Source organism: Microcaecilia unicolor, chromosome 4 (assembly GCF_901765095.1).
Source record: "Microcaecilia unicolor chromosome 4, aMicUni1.1, whole genome shotgun sequence".
NCBI classification, from domain to species: Eukaryota; Metazoa; Chordata; class Amphibia; order Gymnophiona; family Siphonopidae; genus Microcaecilia; species Microcaecilia unicolor.
In genome coordinates this window covers 317,685,172-317,704,143 of record NC_044034.1, presented here as the reverse complement: position 1 = coordinate 317,704,143, position 18,972 = coordinate 317,685,172, and the positions used below count along the sequence as shown (strand labels likewise).

Genomic DNA, 18,972 nt, shown 5'->3' with positions numbered 1-18,972 from the left:
GTGTTCATAAGAAGAACAAAAAACGAGAGACCATCAGTGGAAGAAATGACTCAGTCTTTACAGGTAAATATCAGAGTTTGTTTTGGTGGAGGAAGGCCAAAATGGTTCAACAAATATATCCTAGCACAGGGCTGCCCAAACTTTTTTAGGTGATAGCAAACAACTAGCCAGCAAGTTATATGAAGTGACTGGCTTGTATTTTTTTGTGGTTTTCTAATTTTTATTTCAGTAGGTTATTTTATTTAAAATAATTCACTTTATTTTTATGATCAGAGTTATTGTTTAGTGATTGTAATAAAACTATGGCAGGATATGCTGTAGGATAGTGGTTTTCAACCCAGTCCTGGCCAGTCAGGTTTTCAACATAAATATGCAAGAGATATTTGCATGCACTGCCTTCTTAGTATGCAAATCTTTCTCATGCATATTCATTGTGGATATCTTAAAAACCTGACTGGGTGGCCAGATGGTCCACGAGGACTGGGCTGCAAACCACTGCTGTAGGATATAGTATCTGTATTCACTAACTCTCAAAACCATCTCTTTGTTTCAACTTTCCTCCTTCTTCTAGCATCTCCCTTTTCCTTCACCCCCTCCCAGCATCTCCTCCAGGCAGGATAGCATTGTCTGTGCCTCCATCCTCTGCAGCTGTATCAGAAGGCAGCTCTGTCCTTCCACTGCAATGGAAAACTCTGGGCATCTCTCCAAGACTGTGCCAGCGGCAAATCTGGCCCCCTGCCAGTGTGGCTCTAACCACAGTCCGCGTATTGGTGGTGGATCCATTTCCTTCCTCTACCAGTGATTTCCTTCTTCCTCCAGTTTTCATGTGCATGCTGCTTCCACATTTTATTTCCTTCATGTACAGTCTGTTCTTGTGCATGTCCCACTGTCAGGATTGTGGGGAAGGAGGTGCTGAAAAGCACCAGGATCCTCCAGCTGTGCTTTTGAAATTCAGTTTAAACTTAAAAAAAAACCAGAAGGATCCTAATACAGGGCCTTGATGTTTCAGTGTATTATGTACAGGAGACCATAGGTGAGAGCCAGAAGATCTGAGTTCAAATCCTGCTTTTGTCACTGACATTCCTTGTAATTTTGGGGCAGCTCATTATCTCAGGTACCTAACCTTGGGAGAGAACTCACTGTATGCAACTGGTTGTAATTCTTATTTTGGGTGCTATATAAAAAAGTACAAAAATGACTGTAGCTCCTTTATGTAAGATCTTGAATGTGTCTTAAGCATGAATATCTTTGAGAATCCTTTTCCTAAGACCCGAAAGAGGAGGTTAGTAGAGGGTGTGAACAATGCTCAGATTTATAGACCACAGGCAGTAAGCAAATAACTGTGGGACAAAAAGTTCTTCACACTTCAGACCTTTGTGTTTTAATAACTGCCAACATGTTAAATCTCTTTAACAGGGGAGATTTAGAACAGGAAAGGAAGGGGAAGTTACCATGCCTCACAAACCTACTGGAGTAAAAAAACATACTGTTTGCTGGTGCTGTCAGTGGGCGTCTGCCTCCCACAGGTAAAGAGACATCCAAGCTCCAGGTTGCTGCTAGGAACAAACAGCAGCAGGGTAAATCATTCACTTTTCTTGGCGCTTGCACAGACTTATTGCTTTATAAGCTCATTGCTCACAACTGCCCACACACTAGTGGTTTCATGTCCTTTCATCATCTTTGTTAAGCTGTTAAATTACTCTTCCTCACGTGGTCCAAAAATGTACCAGTTTGCATTCCCTGAACCCCTCACACACAGAACTTTCTCTCGTGCCAATAAAAAAATCCTTTACACTATTTTATTTATTTAGATTTTGCTCACACCTTTTTCAGTAGTAGCTCAAGGTGAGTTACATTCAGGTACACTGGATATTTCTCTGTCCCAGGAGGGCTCACAATCTAAGTCTGTACCTGAGGCAATGGAGGGTTAAGTAAGTGACTTGCCCAAGATCACAAGGAGCAGTAGTGGGATTTGAACTGGCCACCTCTGGATTGCAAAACTAGTGCTTTAACCACTAGGCCACTCCACAGTTTAGAGCAGACTTGTCTAAGTTCAGTCCTCAGGGGCTGCAAGCAGACCAGCTTTTCAGACTATTCCTAATGAATATGCATGACACATTTGCATACAATGGATATAATGGGCATGCACATCTCTCTCATGCATATTCATTATGGATAAGATGAAAACTTGACCTGATTGCAGCCCGCAGGGACTGAACTCTGAGAAGCCTGGTCTAGAAGCACACTAAGAGGAATGAGGTGGGGGATCTCTTAATACCTTCCAGCTGTTAACCCATCCAGCACAGATGCCCTTTAAAATTTTAGGGGCTTAGACAGAAACACACCTTAACTTGCTTAAAAAAAAAAAAAAAAAAAAGACAGCTGGCAATTTCTTGAGGGCTTAGGTAAGACTGGTCCTTGTTCACCTCATTTCCACAACTGGCAAGCTCTTTGAACCTGAATTCTTGGTGAAGTGTTAGTCACCTTATTATAAATATGCTTCCTTTCGTTTTCCAGGCAAAATGGTGGCTGCTTAATTGTAGGCACTACCAAGCTATTTAAGGGCTTTGAATCCAAAATGAGCCAATTCCTTAATGCAAAACATTGGCACTTAATATCAATATATGTATTTGACCACTGCTTTATTTTTTATTAATTATTACATACTAGTAAAAGAGGCCCGTTTCTGAGCAAATGAAACGGGCGCTAGCAAGGTTTTCGTCGCCAACACCCCCCCCTCCCTCCCTGGCCAACCCCTTCGTTATTCTGCCATTGCTCCGCCCCCAACGTCATGACGTTTGACGCGAGGGCAGGGCCCGGAGCGATTTCCCACACCCCGCCTCCCTCCCTGCCAACCCCTTCGTTGTTCTGCCATTGCTCCGCCCTCGAGGGCGGGGCCCGGAGCGATTTTGGTGGCTTCACCACCACGAACCTTCGAACCTTTTTGAAGGAAGTCAGGGCTTGGCTTCACTGACGTCAGTGTCCTCAGAACGTTGAGGGTGAGTTTTATTATAGTAGATATTTGTTCAATATACCCATTTTTTCAATATACTCATTTCTATATTACTATTTCTATATCTTCTCTATTGTTTGTTTTTATGCTGTTACATATCTGCATGTATTTATTTATTTTTTGTTCTTTGTACACAAGCGTAAGCACATTATTTGAATTTGTAGATTCCTGAGGCAGGCAACGTGTATGCCGAAACACGGCTGCCGTGTCGAGTCCTTTGATATGTTTGAAGAATAAAGTGGATTAGTTGAACCAGTGATTTGTCAGGCTGTCCTTCATTTTCCACTTCTACTTTCCCCGATTCCTAAACCATCATATTCTAGCTACTCCTCCACGTTTTTCAGTCTGGTTTGCGACCAGCGCTGCTGCCACAAGAGTAACTGCAGAGAAATGCTACTTCCGTTTCTTACTTGCAGTTATGCTAACGTGCAAGGACTGAGTAAAACAAGGCCATTTCTTTTAGTCCTAAGGCAGAACATTTAGAATGGGAACAATTCTGCAAGGTAGGCGGGAAGGTGGTGAAATTCACCAGTTCTGCAGACTGTTTGGCTCAAAAAGAGAGAAGGGTATATGGCAGACTGGTGAAAACAGGAAAAGCAATGTTGGCCCAGCCATCAGGAGAACTGTGTGTGTGTGTGGAGGGGGGGGGGGGGGGGGCAGTGGCACATCTCTGCTGGGCCACTGCTCTTTCCATTGGGCCTGCTGCTGCAGCTCCCTGCTTTCTGCACAGGCCCCAGAGCGTAAAGATGAGTGAGCACTGCCTGAGGTTTGTAAGTACAGGCCAGTGCTCAAATTGCCTTGTCTCACCCCTTCCAAGGTAGACCTCCTGTCGTGGGGGGGGGGGGGGGGGGGAGGGGCAGGATATTGCACCCTTTAGCACACACCTACTTACAGAGCCCATGCAGCACATTTTCTTTAAGATTGGGGCTGGAATTGGAGGAGGAAGGGTGGCCGCAGCTCTAAGAAGGGAAGGAATATGTTGATGCAAGGTGGGGTAGAAAAGGGACATTTTTTATATTTTTGTTACATTTGTACCCCGCGCTTTCCCACTCATGGCAGGCTCAATGCGGCTTACATATACAGGTACTTATTTGAGATGTTGGCCACCTTGGATGGGGTAGAGAGGAGATACTGAACAATGAGTGTGGGGAGGGGGGGGGAAGGGAAGTGGTGTAGAATGAGTAGAAGTAAATCAATTTTTTACTTGTTCCAAAAGTACAAAGACTAGGAGACACTCGAGGAAGTTACATGGAAATACTTTTAAAACAAATAGGAGGAAATATTTTTTCACTCAATGAATAGTTAAGCTCTGGAACTCTTTGCTGGAGGATGTGGTAACAGCAGGTAGCGTACCTGGGTTTAAAAAAGGTTTGGAAAAATTCCTGGAGGAAAAGTCCATAGTTTGCTATTGAGACAGACATAGGAAGCAACTGCTTGCCCTTGGATTTGTAGTATGGAGTGTGGCCACAAGGCTTGGCCACTGTTTGGAAAAATAGGATACTGGGCTAGATGGACCACTGGTCTGACCCAGTATGGCTACTCTTATGTTCTTATGAGTGGGGTGGTAGGGTCTGGAGCCACCCCTTGGTGGGAGAGGGGCGAAGGCCATGGCTGAAGGTTTGTCTAGGGCATCCGACAGCAGTGGCGTTCCTAGGGGGGGCTGACACCCGGGGCGGATCGCCGATGCCCCCCGGGTGCAGCGCCCCCCCCCCCCGGAACAGCGCAACGCCCCCCCCCCGGCGAAAGAACCCCCGATCCCCCGGTGAAAGAACCCCCCCCAGGTGCACGCCGCTGGGGGGGTGCCGTGCACCTGCCGGCTCTTCGTTTTCATGCTCCCTCTGCCCCAGAACAGGAAGTAACCTGTTCCGGGGCAGAGGGAGCATGAAAACGAAGAGCCGACAGGCACGCGGCACCCCCCCAGCGGCGTGCACCCGGGGCGGACCGCCCCCACCTTGGTACGCCACTGTCTGACAGCCTTGGACCAGCCCTGGAAAGAGGCAGGATTTCCTTGCTTTTTTTCCTCTGTCATTAACCATTTTTGTGCTAATTCTGCAGCAGACAAGAAAACATGCAGATGCAGATAAATTGCTGTATCTTGAAAACTCCCCATTGCGAGGCATTAATGCTGTAAAATGAACACTAGAAAGCCTGTTTTGTTGTTTATTCCCAGATTGTAGATGAATTTCTTTTTTGTAGTTATTCCTTGTCTTTGGATACGGTTGGGAAAGATCATTATGTTGAAACGAGTCTATCTGCTTTCTCTGTTGTGGGGTTCACTTATGACATGCCCTTCCGGGACCACTTCGCTATGCAGCACGGTTACTCAGTTTAAGAAATTATTAAAAACACAGTTCTTTGTAGAAGCTTTTATGTAATAGCAGTGGATGATACGGATATGAAGCAGAGCAATACTTTTGGTTTATAAATGTATATGTGCTGCGTGATATGTTACTATCTAGATTTTATTTTTCATGTATGTGTTTTAAATTGTAAATCGCCTTAAGCGATATACACATTTTTTAACATAAATAAATAGATAAATAAAATTAATTCCAAGTTAAAAGAAAACAAACAAACAAACAAACAAACAAAAAGACATCACCACAGAGAAAAAATGTCCCAGTACACTGTAGTTGTGTGGTGCAATTTTTGTTCTTCTGGCAAAAGATTTCCCCAGGGCCTAAGGACCTTGAAAGGCTCTCTTCCCTCTGTGAGAAAGACTCTGGATGCATGGGTTGTTTGATGCCACCTGTGTTCCCAAACAGCACCTGCCTTCAACTAGAGAATAGGGCAAAGGATATATTAATGAAATTACTAATACAGAACTGGATTTGTAATTAGGTCACTAAGAAGGCCAAGAGGGGCATTTTCAAAAGAAACGTCCAAGTTGCCATTTGTACGTCTTTGTAAAACGTCCAAATCCAGGGGCGGGGAAAACCGTATTTTCGAAAAAATATGTACGTCCATCTTTCATTTCGAAAATAAAGTCAGAGACATCCAAATCCAAGGTCATTCTTAAATTTGGACGTCCTTGGATTTGGACGTCTTTGACTTTCGGCGATTTTCAAAAACAAAGATCTCCAAGTCAAAAACGTCCAAATGCAAGCTATTTGGATGTGGGAGGAGCCAGCATTTCTAGTGCACTGGTCCCCCTGACATGCCAGGACACCAACCGGGCACTGCAGTGGACTTCATAAAATACTCCCAGGAACATAGCTCCCTTACCTTGTGTGCTGAGCCCCCCAAAACCCACAACTGTACACCACTACCATAGCCCTTACGGGTGAAGGAGGGCACCTAGACGTGGGTACAGTGGGTTTGTGGTGGGTTTTGGAGAGCTCGCTGTTTCCTCCACAAATGTAACAGGTAGGGGAGGGGTATGGGTCTGGGTCCGCCTGTCTGAAGTGCACTAAAACTGCTCCTGGGACCTTCATGCGCTGTCATGGACCTGAGTATGACATCTGAGGCTGGCACAAAATATTTTTAAAGATGTTTTTTGAGGGTGGGAGGGGGTTAGTGACCACTGGGGGAGTAACGGGAGGTCATCACCAATTCCCTCCGGTGGTCATCTGGTCATTTTGGGCACCTTTTTGTGCCTTATTCTTTAAAAAAACACATCCGGTTGAAAATGTCCAAGTGTTCGTCATGGACGTCCTTGCTTTTTCGATTATGGGTCAAAGATGTCCAAGTGTTAGGCACACCCAATCCCGCCTTCGCTATGCCTACGACACTCCCCCTTGAAATTTGTATGTCCTTGCGACGGACTGCAGTTGGAGACGTCCAAAACCGGGTTTCGAGTATACCGATTGGGACGTCTCTGGGAGATGGACGTCCATCTTCCGATTTATGTGGAAAGATGGACATCCTTCTTTTTCAAAAAGGAGCCTGCAAGTCTGCTAGTCCTGCTTCCAAACTGCTCAGACCTGGTTTAGACACCACAGAATTTAAGGGCTAGTCAAGATAGTTTTCAATAAATACAATAAAAAACTGCTCTATTCTTTCCACTCCTGGACAGGCCTAGTCTGGTTGACACCCTGGTTACTGTGTACAGAACTGACATCCTTGTCCTCCCTGCTGTGGAATTCTGCTACCTGAATTCCTGTGAAGGGAGCAAGTTCTCAGAGATATCTGTGCGCTGAGGTTATGGAGTTTAAGTGGCTCCTTCTGCACATAATCTTCCTCAAAATTCATTAATCTCACATAATTGGTTTGACAGTTCCCCCCCCCCCCCCCCAACCTTGTTTTACTTGTTGAAAAGCAGGCCCCTGAGGAGGACAGGTAACAAAGAGGGCCCACGAAAACTTGACACTGCCTCTCTGACTCTTCCAGCCTGTACTATATGCCCAGCTACCCTCACCTGCAATGTCTGCCGAGCTGGGCCTCTTCCTTTCTCACAATCATACTTTTTAATTGCTTGGAATTCCCCAACATCTGTTGCTCTTGCTGCTTCCAGGCCAACAGCAATATGCTACCTCCTGTGCTGTCCCTTCTGAGTCTAAGTCCCACCATCAGTTTTCCGATGTACAACAAAGTTCTGTGTTGGCTTTGGCACAACTTTCTATACATGTTAATACCTTTCATTCATCTGTGCCATCAGCACAGACACTCCTGTAACACAGGAATAGGGCATGCAAATGCCAATGTAATTTTTTGTAAATCACTTTAGGATCCTTTAGATCAAGAGTGGGCAACCACAATCCAGTCAGGTTTTCAAGATTTCCACAATGAATATGCAGAAGATTGCATACAATGGAAGAAGTACATGCAAATCAAATGTACTGCAAATTACATATTAATTGTGGAAATCTTGAAAACCCAACTGGGTCGTGCCCCTCCTCCAAGGACTGTGGTTACCCACCCCTGATTTAGACTACAGGTGGTATATTAAGTCATAATAATAATAAAACTTTTTTTTTAAATGGCAGCAAATGCCATTCATGCAAAGCCAAAGATGAAACTATAGACCAGAGATTTTCACTGTTTTTCAAGTGTGGTCTTTTGTCAAGATACAACTTTAATGTGACAGGCAACACCATCACTGCAGAACTGCCAAGGGGCCCTGATTTTTGAGAGGGAGATTTAGTACAGGCCCCCAGCCCTGTCCCACTCTGCCTTGCCCTCCCCACTCCACGGCACACCTCAATCCCATGACATTGCAGAAAGTATTTTACTTACACCAGTGACAGCAGGGATGGGTAAGAGGGAGTGTTTCAGTTCACTCTATCATACCCCCTATCCAGCATCTATTCCCCCCAGGGGCATAACTGCAAGGGGTCCTCGACCCCTCCCCACTTTGAGCTTAAGCCCACTCCAAAATCGTGGCACTGGTTGAATCGCTGGAGAAGCAGCAGTGGTGGTGTGGAGGTAGAAGTGTCTCAGTGGTAGATGACCCGCGAAAGTGGAAGTCTCCCGCTGAATGCGGGAGACTTGGCAGGTCGCCGGCCAAAGCAAACACCCTGTCAATCTTCAACAGCCTGTCTGTACCCACATGCCCTTCAAGCTGGATCTCCCCTTCCAGTTTTTAATATTCCCTTATGTTTTCTCTGGAGGTGTTTGTGGTGTCATCTTTTGAACAGTCATTCTGTTTTCCTCCAGCACCACAGAGTTCATAATAACTTTGAACTGTATGGTGCTCTCAGTCTTGTGAGGATGGAATGGGAGTTTGAGCAGCAAACAGGTCAAACTGAGAGTTGTGTGGTACAAGTATTAAACAGAATAACAGTTATGGTGGGATACCAGCAGAAAGTATGAGAAAAATTTGGGGGAGATTGTGTAATGGGGAAAGACGCAGGGGGCCACAAGTAGGGTTAATGGGGGACACCACTAGCCCCCAGGCCTTACAATTAAGAACACTGCTGTAGATCATCAAATCAGGGCCTATAGCAAAAGTAGCCCAAAAGCTGTCATGATTGAGTGGTTAAACTAATTCACTGAAAATCTCTCCAAAAGGTATTTACGTGATGCAAGGTTCCACATTAGGATTAACCGACCAGGAAAAGGGTCTAGGTGTCATCACTGAGGATATGCTGAAAGCAAATAGAATGTTAGGTGTTTCCAAAAATACTAGGACTAGGGGGCATGCGATGAAGCTACAATGTAGTAAATTTAAAACGAATCAGAGAAAAGGTTTCTTCACTCAACGTGTAATTAAACTTTGGAATTCATTGCCAGAGAATGTGGTAAAGGCGGTTAGCTTAGCAGAGTTTAAAAAAGGTTTGGACGGCTACCTAAAGGAAAAGTCCATAGACCGTTATTAAATGGACTTGGGGAAAATCCACTATTTCTGGGATAAGCAGTATAAAATGTTTTGTACTTTTTTGGGATCTTGCCAGGTATATGTGATCTGGATTGGCCACTGCTGGAAACAGGATGCTGGGCTTGATGGACCTTTGGTCTTTCCCAGTATGGCAATACTTATGTATTTAGGAATGGAAAACAAAAATGAGGATGTTATAATGCCTTTGTATCACTCCATAGTGCAACTGCACCTCAAATACTGTGTGCAATTCTGTTCACCGCATCTCAAAAAAAAAGAAATAGTAGAATTAGAAAAGGTACAGAGAAGGGTGACAAAAATGATAAAGGGGATGGGACGACTTCCCTATGAGGAAAGGCTAAAGTGGCTAGGGCTCTTTAGCTTGGAGAAAAGGCGGCTGAGGGGAGATATGATAGAGGTCTATAAAATAATGAGTGAAGTAAAACGGGTAGACTTGAATCGCTTGTTTACTCTTTCCAAAAATACTAGGACTAGAGGGCACACAATGAAGCTACAAAGTTGTAAATTTAAAACAAATTGGAGAAAATACTACTTCACTCAGCATGTAATTAAACTCTGGAATTTGTTGCCAGAGAATGTAGTAAAAGCAGTTAGCTTAACGGGGTTTAAAACAGGTTTGGCTAGCTTCCTAAAAAAGAAGTACATAAGCCATTATTAATATGGACTTGGGGAGAATCCACTGCTTATTTCTAGGATAAACAGAACAAAATGTATTGTACTGTTTTGGGATCTTGCCAGGTACTTGTAACCTGGATTGGCCACTGTTGGAAACAGGATGCTGGGCTTGATGAACCTTCAGTCTGTCCCAGTATGACAACACACATGTTCTTACGTAATAAGAGTTACAACCAGTGAACTGGCTATGATTTGCAACAAATGAAGACATAATAATGCTCTTCTCCGCTGAATGCAAAAAAATGTAACGATTTTTTTCAACAGCCCAATCAGTTCAAAAATGAGGACTGTCCAAAATCCCCTTTGGAACTGAGCAACTTGGTAGCTCTGTGAGACAAACCTTAGAAATGTTGGTTTATTTGGCTTGGTTTTGCTTTTTTAACATGTTTCTTATTCCCATCCAAGAATGCTCTACACTCTCGGTAGCTCCTGCAGGCTGCAAGTATTGGGTATTTATTCCATCAAAAAGCCTAGAACATCTATCCAGAGAAACAATTGAAGACCCTATTTTAAGGCTACTTAGTGTAAACCCCCTGGTAGTGCATGTAAGCAAATTTGATGTTAAATCAGTCATGGCCAGAGTGTTTGGATTTCCCAGATAAACTCAACACCAACCAGGAGATTTAAAATTAGAATAGTTATTTTATTATACTACTAGTAAAAGAGGCCCGTTTCTGAGCAAATGAAATGGGCGCTAGCAAGGTTTTCGTCGCCAACACCCCCCCTCCCTGCCCAACCCCTTCGTTGTTCTGCCATTGCCCCGCCCTCAACGTCATGATGTTTGACGCAAGGGCGGGGCCCGGAGCGATTTCCAACCCCCCCGCCTCCCTGCCTCCCTCCCTGCCAACCCCTTCATTGTTCTGCCATTGCTCCGCCCTCGAGGGTGGGGCCTGGAGCGATTTTGGTGGCTTCACCACCACAAGCCTTCGAACCTTTTTGAAGGAAGTCAGGGCATGGCTTCACTGACATCACTGTCTTCAGAACGTTGAGGGTGAGTTTTATATATATAGATTTGGGGGGAAATTCTACAAATGGTGCTAAAAAAAAAACTGACACTAAGTGCTATTCTACAATGGGTGCTTTGGGTTGAGCACCCTTTATAGAATAATGCTTAAAGCCGATTCTTGTACCCAAAGTTGGGCGCCGGTATTTATGTCAGCTGAAACTTTATGTAAACGCAGGCAACCAATTCATTTGCATTTGGGTACAGAAATGGTGCTAGTCTATAAAACTGTGCTCAACGTTTCAGAACACCCCTGACTATGCCCCCTTTTGAGTTGTGTACTAGGGGATTTAGGCATCCAAAGTTATAAAATATTGCACAGGCAGATTCATACATAAATCCAAATTATTGCCAATTAACTGCAATAATTGTTTTCATGCTAGTTAATGGCTCGCTAATTTATTTGCATGTGCATCTTTGCTCCACACTGAAATTTTAGCACCCAAATTTGAGTGCCATATATAGAATCTAGGGGTTAATAATATTATGGTTCTCATAATTTCTATAAAAATAAACAGATGTTGTATGTGTTTCAATTGCAGGGTTGCAAGCGAAGGATGAAAGACAGTCAACATACCCAGAACTGCTTCAGATAAGTATATATCCCAGCTGACGTTTAATTCTTACACCAAATGACAAGCTAGACCAATTAAGAACGTGACTCTGTTTCATCCGTTTGTTTTTACAGCAATTACGCCATTCCTAAACTCCAAGATCCAAAATTAATTATTAATTTTTTCCTTTTCTCTTTCAATTTCTTTTTACTTTCTTTGTGTTTGTCAACCCTGGTCTCTCTTTTTCTTTAATCTATTATTTTTTTTCGGTCACTTAGTGATGCCACAATTCTCTGTTTCCAGGGCCCTCTCTTGCCTTGTCTGGCATTAGTCATTTCTAGTGACATCATAATTTCTCACAGATAAATATTTTCTCTCCTTGCTCTCTGCATTGCACCTACTATTCCAACTTTAGCAAAATGAAAGGAAGGAAGGAAAACCCTGCTGTATGTTCTTCTTAACCAATATTACATCTCTCTCACATCATAGTGTCACACAAACACTCAAGCTCCTAGAGCCAAAAATACCACAGGCTCTAAAAATTAACTAGACAGGCACTCACCCCAAGAACTAAAACACTAACCGGCCAATATTCAAAGTGATTTAGCTGGCCGCTGACCAGTTAAATTGCTTGGTGGGGGATAGCTGCTAATTTTCAGTGGCACATAACAGGCTAAAGGGCTCATTTTCGAAAGAGAAGGACGTCCATCTTTCGACATAAATCGGAAGATGGGCATCCTTCTCACAGGGTCATCCAAATCGGTATAATCGAAAGCCAATTTTGGATGTCCCCAACTACTTTCCATTGCAGGGACGGCCAAAGTTCAAGGGAGCGTATCGGAGGTGTAGTGAAGGCGGGACTTGGGTGTGCCTAACACTTGGACGTCCTTGACCCATAATCAAAAGAAACAAGGACGTCCCTGACGAACACTTGGGACGACTTTACCTGGTCATGTTTTTCTTACGACCAAGGCACAAAAAGGTGCCCCAACTGACCAGATGACCACCGGAGGGAATGGGGGATGGGGGATGACCTCCCTGTATTCCCCCAGTGATCACCAACCCCCTCCCACACTAAAAAAATAAAAATAAAAACCTTTTTTTACCAACCTGTATGCCAGCCTCAAATGTCATACCCAGCTCCCTGACAGCAGTATGCAAGTCCCTGGATGCAGTGCACTTCAGGCAGGCAGACCCAGGTCCACCCCTCCCCCTACCTGTTACACTTGTGGTGGTAAATGTTAAGCTCTCCAAACCCCCCCAAAACCCACTGTACCCACATGTAGGTGCCCCCCTTCACCCATAAGGGCTATGGTAATGGTGTAGAGTTGTGGGGAGTGGGTTTGGGGGGGATTTGGGGGCCTCACCACCCAAGGTAAGGGAGCTATGCACCTGAGAGCTATTTGTGTATTTTAAAAACATTTTTAGAAGTGCCCCCTAGGGTGCCCGGTTGGTGTCCTGGCATGTGAGGGGGCCCAGTGCACTACAAATGCTGGCTCCTCCCATGACCAAATGCCTTGGATTTCGCCGGGTTTGAGATGGCCGGCATTTTTTTCCATTATCGCTGAAAAACAAAACCGGCAATCTCAAACCCGGCAAACTCTGGCATTTGGCTGGGCTAAACTGTATTATCGAGAAAAAAGATGGCCGGCCATCTTTTTCGATAATACGGTTCCAGCCAGCTGTTGCGCCGCTGTCAAAATAGATCGCCGGTGACGTTCAATTATGCCCCTCATAGTGGAATAAAACATTGGGTATAGCAAGGTCGATGATGAAATAACAATTAGAACAGTAATGTACTAAAGTTCAGGTGATGGGTCGTTATGATATGTTCTATTAAAGAGATAGTATATATATATATATATATATATATATATATATATATATATGTACATATATGATACCTTTTTTATTGTACTGATTTAGGGATCCTTTTACTAAACTGCAGTAAAAGATGGCCTGCGGTAGCGTGGGTGTGTGTTTTTGCCACGCTCTGGGTCATTTTTTCCGTCTCAGGCATTTTTTTAATGGGCGTGTGCTAAAATTAAAACTAACGCACAGCTATTTATGGCCTGAGCCCTTACTGCCACCCATTGATCTAGCGGTAAGGGCTCACACGCTACACATATGATAACCGTTCTGTGTGCGCCAACTGCCGATTACCACCAGAAACGTTGCGTGCGGTAGAAAATAAAAAATTAATTTCTACCGCTGGAACGAGCATGCGCCAAACCTGAAATTACTGCCGGGGGGGGGGGGGGGGGGTGAGGGGGGGGGGGGTGGGTGGGGTGGGGGGGGGTGCGCTAGCCTGGCGGTAGTCTCATTTTGGTGCATGTTGCGCGTGCATAGGCCCTACTGCAGCTTAGTAAAAGGGCCCCTAAATGACTGGTTGTGGAGCTGTGCTAAAAACCACATGTTAATAAGGACCAATTAAAGGCAGTTTCCACCGAGCTGACTCTGATACTCAAGAACTCTCCCCCCCCCCCCCACCCCCACCAAGAACAGGGGCTGGGCTCACAAGAGTCCCAACCACCATCAGCTTTCCATTAGGAAGGCAAACATTGCTTTTGGGCAGGTTGGTTTCTCACACCAATAAATACAAAGAAAAATAACCTTAATTAAAGGTTTTCTTTTTAGCAAGTGCCATTTAAAAATCACAAACACAATAAACAAAACACTCTTGGGCTGGCAGGTCTTGATCCATTGGCCATTGTTGCTCCTTTATAAGCTCACAGGCATTACTGTGTCTGTTGCTGTCCCAGAGGCACTCAGCCAATGAACAGAGAACTTAGCTCTGTGCAGACTCACAATGGAGAGCAAATTATGGAATGTATAGAAGTGGGCAAACACAAGCTAGCTCTTTGTCAAGAAAGACCTCGAGTGTCTGTTTGTTTATTCCACACTTGATATACTGCCTTTCTGTAGATACAGTCAAAGCGGGTTACATATACCACCCCAATGCAAGATCCTCAGCAGACAAAGGCAGTGGGGTAACCTGCCCCCCACTTGCCAAGTTATACTAGCTGTTGGACCACCAACACAATCAGTTCAAGCCAGGGGTTTGTAACCAACATCAGGAAGAAAAGAGGATGGAGCCAAACTCAAGCCACTAGAACTCCACAGTAGGAGGTTTAATAGAAACTGAAAATAATGGCAAAGGCCATACAGCCTATTCAATCTATGCCAAACACTAAGCTCTACCATGTCCCTTTCTGGGATGCTTTATGCTTGTCCCATGGTCTTCTAAACAGTCTCGTCTCCATCACCTCTGCTGGAAGGCTGTTCATGCGTCCACTAACCTTTCCATAAAGAAACATTTTCTTAGATTACACCATTTTTAGTCTCATCCTATGATTTCTTGTTCTAGAGTTTCCTTTTAATTCAAAGAGGCCCATCTCCTGTTCATTTATACTATGGAGATATTTAATGTCTCTATCATATCTTCTTGCTTTGAAAATGGTCCTTATATCCATGTGTCCCCAGTGAAACTAAGTGGCAGGGCTTTAATTCCCATAATGCAGAGGGTCTCAATATTGGTCAAGAAGGGACTTTCTTCATCTCTTAGCTCAGACCTGACACATGATCTAGATGAGCCCTGCTAATACCATGTTTTTAAGTTTTAATCTATTACCTGGAATAACTTTGTCCTTAGAGAAGCTGCAGATTTGGTTCTCTCTGGAATCTTCAGCTCACACTGAATCAGTTTAATTCATTTAAGAAAAAAAAATTTAATGTGGATTTATCCTCACTGGGAAGCACGGGCTGTGTTTTCCTTGCCTGTGACCCCACTGGGCAGCTTGTACATCGTTCAGGTCATAACCAGGGAAAGCTTCAATTGTCTCCCTTTTCCAATCAGGATAAGCAGCAGTTTTAATGTGCTGCACAGTTCCGCCTGCATGAGAGGAATGGAGCCAGAGAGAGGTATTGAACAAGTCAACAAACCAACAGTATGAGTGCATCGCGTACACTGTGCTGCAGGTGAATCTGCTAATTTTAGATCACCAGCGCTGAGTACGGGATGACATCCAGACCACAGCACAAGGAAGAGGCTTCACACTCAAAGACTCTGCTAAGCAGCTGTGCTTTAAACAGGAGAAACACCAGACTGGCTGACCTCCTGCACAGACAAATTTCTATATGTATCTTTCCTAAAATCTCTCATTTTGAACCCAGTTGGTAAACCTCAAGTTTAAGGCCTGGAGGGCTACAACACAAAATGCACAGTTGGTGATCACAATTCTTCCAAATAATTCCTGGCCAGTAACTTCCATTATTCCACCCACATTATTTATCATTTATTAAAATTTTGTTCTGATTTACTATTAGCATTGGTGAAAGAAAATTATCACTTTTAAATTTTAGGCTCGCCCACACAGGGTTTATATCCAGCCAGGAAGCTTGATGTTTTGCTGTTTGGGAGGGCAATTCTAACACAGGGCACCCAGTAAGGGCCTATTCTATAAAAAAGAACACAGGCATCCAATTTCCCTTATAGAACATTATCCTAAATAGGTATATACATGCTTAACATTTAGGCATGATGTGCTTATGCCAGCCATAAAGCTGCTGTGTTAGCACCTAATTGCTAAGATATTTGCATAGGTTACCCTGTTCTATAAGTTATATGTGTATGTCTGAGCCCCACCCCTGTGTACAGCCCTCTTACAAACATGCACTATGTAAGTTAAGTATTTGTAGATTAGCACTTTGGCGGAATTTTGGCATTTACACACTTATGCGTGCACAAGCGTGTAGAAATGCCACTATTCTAAACATTTACACAAGTAATGGACACAAACATTAGCACCTATGTTACTGAGTTGCTCTCTACCCCCCAAATTCTATAAGTGTACCTGTATAATTGGGCCTAATTGGCACTAAATTGGTGAAAAATACGAACAACGGGCACTAACTTGCCTTTGCCCACATAACAGACTTGTGCCCCTATTCGTACCTAATGTCTCTTGCACGCTAATGCAAAGGGAGTGTTAGCGTGGAAGGGACATGAGCTGTGTGCAGTTTATAGAATAATTTTATTTATGCACCCAAACTGCCACATTTAGACACCACCATTTATGCCACCTGTAGACACGACATAAGTTTGGCGGCCCCTGTTTACAAAGGTGCACTAGTGGTCTTAGCACGCGCTAACCACATAGACACCTACAGGAATATTATAGGCACACGCTCATTTTTAGCGCATGCTAAAATGCTAGCGCCCTTTGTAAACAGGGCCCCAAATGTGTTACAGAATACTAGCGCAACTTTGCTGTTATAGAACACTTGTTAGCGTCCAGTTTATTTTGACACCCAACATTTAGCAACTTATACTGAATTTACCCCTAAAATGTAGGATTATTATACCTTTAATACCTTCCAGGTACAGTGTTGTTGCATGACTGTATGCACCATAATTAATAAAAACTACAGAAGGCTTTGTATCTCCTGCTGCGGGCTGTAGAGCACAGTTCTAATAGCTCAGTAATATGAATTCCTTGTGGGTTGTGATACATTTTATAAGAATTATCCAAAACAGGATTCTGCATTGTGAACTTTTGATGTCGTATAGGCCCCTTCATGTCTTTGATCATAACTGAAGAAAAAAAGTGTGTGGCCTGGAAAATTTGTGAACAGCAACGCCTTACTTTGGTTCAATTAAATAAAAAGTATCACAGCTCACCAAGGATCCAGCTGAGGAGAAAAAGTATCTCTCCAGGTGTTCTGCTGTCTCCAGGAAGGATGCTCAGTGACAGAAAACAAACCAACAGCTGGGTACTGGTGATGGCAGATAAACTACATGGCACCCTCTTTCTCACCATGCTCTCAGCAGATGATCCTAATAACTAGAATCAAATGGCAGACTAAAGTGACTTTATGTGCGGTAATAACTTACAGTAACTTATATCCAAAGACCAGGAGCATTAGGGAGACAAGTTACACAAGTGTTCCTAATTTTACCCAATTACATCTTATTTTGTCTATAGTACCACACATACACAAAGGACGCATTGACCACACCAGGAATGGAACCTGTAAACAGATGTTATAAGCCAACACCCTAGTCAGAAGGAAGATTTATCCCTCCTTTTATAGCTGCTGTACAGACCGTTCAGTTCATCCACACGATAGCTCCTTCACTGCCCTCTGCTCACCCAGATTTGCAGAGTGGTATTCGATTGCCTTCCTTAACTGAGCCAGCAACAGCCACAGAGGTGAAGGGAAAGTGACTGCCCACCTGAGAGGCCAAGCATTTACATTTTCTACCAAACATAGAATATAGAGATGCTAAGTTCTAAACTGCATCGAAGCTATGCTACAGCTCGCTATAAGCCATATATGTTCAGCTTTGCTATACCACCAAAACTGTAAAAGGCTTAAAGCAAGTTTGGGATAAACAGAAGTCAGGGATAATGAAGGACAGAAAGCTAGAGACGGAGTAGGGTCTGTGGTGACAGAGGAGAGCACGACCCGACCGGGTGAGCTAAGAGGTCCTTCTCGGCTGAAAACCTCTAGGTTTAAGGGAGGTAAGCCGTTTGGTAAAGCACACCTTGCGAGTGTTTTAAATAAAACTGGCAACTATTTTTAGCCGGGGAGGAGGGAAGAAATCACCCATGGTGATGGCACTTGCTTATTACCACTTCTGCACAAAACATTAGGCCACACGAGATGGAAGAAAAAACAGGGACACTTACCACTCAGAACAGCAGTTGTATTCTCCAGCGCCTGACACATCACTAGCACAAGTCCTGGGGAAAGAAAAGCACAAAGTCTCAGGTGAACTGCTTGATAGAAGACAGACCAGGGCAGGGAGAGGAAAGGTACAAATACCCAGGAGATAATAGTTTGAACTTTGAATTTTTAAGCAGTGGAGAGACATTCAACAACCTGTAGTGCAAGAATGGCATGGTTAAGAGCAAGTCTCCTATTCAGCTGTTTACCCCAAATTGCATGAAATAATCTTATAATAAGAGGCATCTCCAGCTTGATTTATATAGAAGTGAGGGTTAACAAGCAAGTTTTTCATGACACCTTTTTAATTTGACTAACTCCATACATCTGTGACACGTTTTGGGAGCTGGATTTATTATTATTATTGAAGCTCTAACTAATGCTAAAAGTTCTTTAATATTTTATTGCAATCAATGAACAGAAGTATTTATGAAAATACCCTGTAAAACATTCATGTTTAGTAAATGAGAAGCAAAGTCAGTAACTGGGTCACCTGGAGTCTTTTGTGACAGGAATTGTGAAGCTCCAATGGGGGTGGGGGTGGAGTTTACATTAGTATTCATTATTTACGGTTATATAAGGTCAGACTTTCCATATTGGAGTTGCTGTCTGTGAGGACTGCTACTAGTGGCAGGGTAAGAACTCCATATAGGATTATAAATTTAAAAAAAATCCTAAAAATTTGATTTGATCCTAATTAGCACTTCAAATCTTTTGTCCA

The 18,972-nt window shown here is 43.6% G+C and overlaps 1 protein-coding gene across 1 annotated transcript in view; it reads right to left on the bottom strand.

Annotated features, from left to right (window-relative positions):
- Positions 1 to 18,263, bottom strand: part of TGFA (transforming growth factor alpha) — a 52,469-nt gene extending 34,206 nt beyond the window's left edge. Inside the window, exon 1 of the mRNA XM_030201897.1 lies at positions 18,215 to 18,263. Within this exon, the coding sequence (XP_030057757.1) occupies positions 18,215 to 18,254 (40 nt within the window). The 5' untranslated portion in view covers positions 18,255 to 18,263. The remainder of the gene's footprint in view (positions 1 to 18,214) is intronic.
- Positions 18,264 to 18,972: the final 709 nt, after the last annotated feature.